At 39.4% G+C, this 5,394-nt stretch overlaps 1 protein-coding gene across 1 annotated transcript; it reads right to left on the bottom strand.

The window, feature by feature from the left end:
• Positions 1-3,293, bottom strand: LOC131593189 (AP-3 complex subunit delta). The gene has a single exon (XM_058865469.1). It carries the CDS (start codon positions 3,154-3,156, stop codon positions 280-282), a length of 2,877 nt encoding a protein of 958 aa, XP_058721452.1. The 5' UTR covers positions 3,157-3,293; the 3' UTR covers positions 1-279.
• Between the last annotated feature and the right edge of the window lie 2,101 nt (positions 3,294-5,394).

Raw genomic sequence — 5,394 nt, 5'->3', positions numbered from 1 at the left:
GGAAACGTTACAAGAGTAAGATTTTCATATATCTGGAAAAACAAGTGGCAGCTACAACATCCAACTTGATAACTCACTTTTTTAATATGCTCATTCTATGACATGTACAAAAAACAGACAACAAGGAAAGAAAACAATGTCAAGATATGAAAACCAAGGACAAAAATATATATGAACAAAGAATCTACAGAACTCAAGGACTCAACTATAAAAATACAGGTAAGCAGCCTCAATCAATAACAACAGGTGATGGTATGTCAAAACAAAATCCTTTTAATGCTACAAAAGAAAATCTGGAATTACTGGTGTTTGGGAAACCACATTTAAGGGTGAATTGGCTCTTTGATGAGTTTTATGTCTGCCATGACGGTGGCTACTTTTTTTCTTTCCCCTCTGATCAGATTCTCCCCCTTCAACAATCTTCTCTTTACCTCTCCGTCTTCTCTCTTTATTTTTGCTACTCGAATTGGGATTTTCAGGATCAAGCTTTTCTGCATCACCTAGATTTTCTTTCATTTCAGATGGAACATCTGTGCCTTGTTTCTTCTTCCCTTTTCGCTTAGTTGATGACTTATCAAGAGACGAACTCGGGTGGGTTTCAGTTCCTAGAAGAACATCTTTTATGGCACCAGAAAGGGAATTGTCCCTTGGCTCTGGCCTTTTGTATGGAATTGGTGCTACATCCCCATCATCCAATTTCACAACTAAAGGCCTGGACTTCATTTGATTTGTCCTTTTCTTCAAAAGAAGTGACTGCTCTGTCAACTTGGCTAGCTCGTCAGCTTCATTACTGTTTGACTTGGGGTCATTAGCTGGAGGATAATCATCTGGAAAAGTATCGCTTTTATCTGAAGCAAGGTAATACAATCCATGCCGTTTCCGGTGTTCAAGCAAGGATGTAGATTCATTTGATGGCCCTGACTCGGCATTTTTCAGAAGATTAGACGAAGACCCATCTGAAGTAGTGCCAAATTGAGGACCTCCTGTGTAAAATGAACTTGACGAAGGTGGCTCAATATCACCACATATTGCCTTTAAGTCGTCCAGATTCTCTTTAAGAACTAATCCATCTGGTACAGCAACTCTTCCCTGTGCACTTATTGAGACAGGACCAAGTTCAATGGAAAAGGCATCGCGGATCGATTTGATAACAGATGAAACCTGAGTATATTTCTCATCCACATTCTGACCAGAGTTCTCAATTATTTCTGCTTTAATTAAGTGTACAAAGGCAAGTATGTTTCGTGCTCTCTCTAGTACTTCAACATCCTGATTTGCTGTTAGCGAACCAAAAATTGATTCAATTCGATTTAATAGGCTTACAACAGATTCATGTGTGAAATTTCTCTTCGAAACATGCGTAACAACTCTATCTGTGTCGTTTTCAACAGACAGATCGTCACAAGATTCAGCAGTTGAATGCCTTGGGTTAAAGTTCTCATCCTGTTCATAAGTTGAACCTTCACATGTAGCCGCTAATTCAGGAGCTTCGGTGTCTTTTTCTACAACAAACATTTCCGAATGTTCACCAGCAAAATTGCCACAATTTGAGGAAGCAGTACCTTCATCTTGATTAATGTAACAGTCCAGACAAAAACTCAATACTTTAAGAACAGAATTGATATAAACAGCTCTTATTGATGGTGGCAAAAGATTGACCCGGGGCTGTACAAGAGCATCGATGAGTTCAAGTGGATCGCTCACAAGCTGTACATACTCTCCAGCAACCCAAGCAGAAGCACACAATATCCTATGCAAGTACACATTACCCAGCAGTGCAGGATCAATCAACAGATCGCGAGCAACCCGAACAAGCTGCAACCTAGCATCCTTAACTCTCATACCAATATCAGTAAGCTGATGCTCAATTTCTTCACCCTTTTGGCAATGAGGAATCGTCGCCATTTCCCCCAAAAGAGATACATACCAATCAAAATCAACAATAATCTCATAAACATTCCTACCACATGTGGTTAAAATAGAACCCAAGATCTCATTGCAAAAATCTGGATCAGATTTCAATGCATAATTAAGCAACACTTTCGATATCTCCACCACATTGCTCTCAGAGACCATAGCCATCAACAACCGCAACGACTCAATTTTAATATTCGAATCTTCATCATCCAAAGACTTAACCACAGCATCCTTATTCTCCAAAACAGCCCACAAATGCTTCGGCGCAGCAACCGACAGCGCGTGCAAACCAAGATACCTAAGATTAGGATCCTGATCAACCAACAACTCCCTAATTTTCGAAACTGCTAACTTAACAGCAGACTCGTGATCACTCAAACTAGTGATCACAGTCCTCACACACTCAAAAACAAGCGATTTTGCTCCAGATCTCCTAATATGCTCACAAATCGGTTCAACAATCCTCTTCCCTAACCTAGGTTCCAAAGGAGCCAACCTAGCAAAAATCTTCAAAACCTTAATAAGAACCCAATTATTCTTCGAATCAACCAAAATCCTATAAAACTCCGGCGCCAACGGAAGATACGACCTCGGATCCTTACAACTAAGCTCACAAAAAACCCCAACAACAGCAGTAACAACCTGAGGATCAGTACTTTCCAGATTCTCAACCAACCGTTTAAAGCAAACCCTAACCGCATCAGGATACTTATCAAAAACCCTCAAGACAACAGCAATAGCTCTATTCCTCACAAAAACCCTAGAAGACGATAACAAATTGAAAAGATCGGGCGTGAGATCACGCGCGAGGTCGAGAGTAGCGATATTCGATAAACAATGAAGCGCGAGTGAAGCGTGAAAGTGGTTCGTCGAAGACAGGTCTTTCCGAAGCTGGTTAGTGATGAGGAGGATAACCGGAGTTTGATCGTGAAACGAAATCGATGCGGCGTGGTAGCCGATTCGTTTGTGAGAGAAGTGAGCAGAAGACATTACCTCGACGACATGGAAGGCGGCCCATGACATGTCGACGCCGTGGATGGCGGAGAGGTAGGTGAGTTTTTGGAGGGCGGTGGATTTGGTTTGGGGATCGGTGGATTTGATTTCGCGGCGGATGTCTTCGATTGATTTGGAGATGAAGGATGATTCGGCGAGGAGATGGAGGCGCATGGATTTGATGAGATCGTCGAGGGTTCGTTGGAAGAGATTGTCCATGATGGAAGAAGATGAAGAACCCGCCATTAGGGTCTAGCGAGGAGGAAGAAGAAGATGATGAAGAAAGGATTGTTCAGACCGGTGAACCGGTGAACCGGTGGTGATACTGATATCTGTTGTTTGTTGATACTTCCGGGAGAACTTGGATTTTGAAAATGGGCCAATTGATTTTTGGGCCAAAGAAAACTAGTAAGGGAATAACATAATACACCCATATGTCTTCTAAGAGATCTCTGACGAGAAAATGTGTTTACGCATGTGCACTTTCGAAGATACATTTTTTTTAATAAAAGGTGATTTCGGATGTCCATATCTGAAAAGATGTATGGGATAGTAGAAACATAATCCTTATAATCAAAGCAACAAAGCATATATTCATCATAAATAATCGAAATTACCTAGATAGTTCAACAAAAACTTAACGTTACAAATTGTTATAAACGGGTAGTTGAAGACGGCGCAACACTTTGATAACATCTTCTCCTTCCGTGTCAAGTGAAGGTGAACGATACTCAAGCTCGACCACCTTCCTATTTTCTAGATATTGCAAGAGAGAGTTCAATATCAGAATCAACTCGGCGAACGGGGTGTCGTCCGAGAACCTAAATTGAAGCGCCATGGTGTAACCACTGTTGAAGTAGACAAAAACAAGGTGAGGATAAATTTGAGTCATTTTTTTTATTGTGGCTTGTGATATTGATGAAAAGCTTTAGAGACCATATTTATAGACTTTTTTGGAGTAATATGCACCCGAGAAATTTTATCTCGCTATCAGTGCATATTTTGGATATGTGTTGATGCTTTTTTTAATTATTGAAAGTTCCTTCGGATGTGCGTATCCGAATTATTGAAGTCAGCACCTCTATGAAGGGTCCAAGGCAGCAGTGAAGTATGCGACGATACTCGAGGACATGACTTCCTATTCCAAGCAACATGTATGCACTAGACAAAGAGAAGATGATAAACCAAGTGTACCCAGTCATTGAAGGAAATCGAGTTCAAGATAGTTCATCAGATATTTAGTGTTGATAAGATATTGTATTGGAAATGTTGAGTCATCTGAGGGTTAATTGACAGAGGTTTATGCCGAGAGAGAGCAAGCATTTCAGATCCAAGGAAATTCTAGTATAATGATTTAATGATGGAAGCTAAGAGGATTTACTTAGAAGGATAAATCAATACGGATTTGGGAGCAATGTAAAACTTGCAATACAATTATCGCAGGGAGTTTCATTTTGGAAAAATGCACAATGAGATCACTAAAGCTTCATTGATGTTAATATAGGAGCGTGAAGTCAGAGATTGTTCATATATGAAGATTTATAGAGTATGAGGTGAAGTGAATAATAGTTATACCTTGGTATTAAGAAAACATATGTTAGAATTGTCTTGGTTACAAGTATGTATGTTTGATTATATTGTGATGAAGTAAGTTGTGGAGTATCACACTCTTTATTTTGAGCAAATGAATTTGTTGTACTGAGAGTCTAATTCCGTGGAAAGCGACATAGATTAAGCAAAGCTTAAGTATAGAACTAAGTGTGGAACGTGGAATAGACTACATCACGCGAGCTCATAAGTAAACGACAGGGGCTGTCAATTGTAAGTCATCTAGATAAGTAACTCTTGTGAGATGAAGCATGTTGTGGATATTTGGTTCGAAAAGAATCTGAGACATTAAGGGAATATGAATGTCGAGATTGAACTCGAGGGTGTACTGTTAATTGACAGAGAAGTAGGAGTGGCTTATTGAAAATTTGGTTGTTGTTTATATTCTTAAGCATTGTTTGGATTGATTTATCATATAGTATGATGTTCATACCTTATTGGAACTAGGAATATCTCAAATCTCTTTTAGTATACCCTTGTAGATGTGGGAGGTTTAGAATGGAGTTGAAAGTTAAAGCGATTCGGATTGATAGTTTTGAAATTGGAATATTATAAGATGTAGTGCGTAGCCGACCATTTGTAGAAATGACAAAGAAGTTAACATTTGGGGAGTCAATCTAGTGAACCATACTAAGTGTGAGTAAGTCTTGGGTGTGTCACTGTTATTACTAATTAGAACCATAAAGAGTGAAGCTATAAGAGACTTGTTTAACAATGATCTCTTTGAGATCAGTTTAATATCTTGATATGTGATGGTGAGGCGTAAGCAGGTAAATCTTAGTATGACATTGTGGGTTTTCACTCAGATACATCGCTTCGAATGTAGACCCTTATGAGAGTAATATCTGATGTATACGATGCTACCATACTATATCA

The sequence above is a fragment of the Vicia villosa genome, linkage group LG3 (assembly GCF_029867415.1).
Source record: "Vicia villosa cultivar HV-30 ecotype Madison, WI linkage group LG3, Vvil1.0, whole genome shotgun sequence".
In the NCBI taxonomy this organism is placed as follows: Eukaryota; Viridiplantae; Streptophyta; class Magnoliopsida; order Fabales; family Fabaceae; genus Vicia; species Vicia villosa.
Note: the sequence above shows the minus strand (reverse complement) of the source record. Positions and strands in the feature narration are given on the sequence as shown.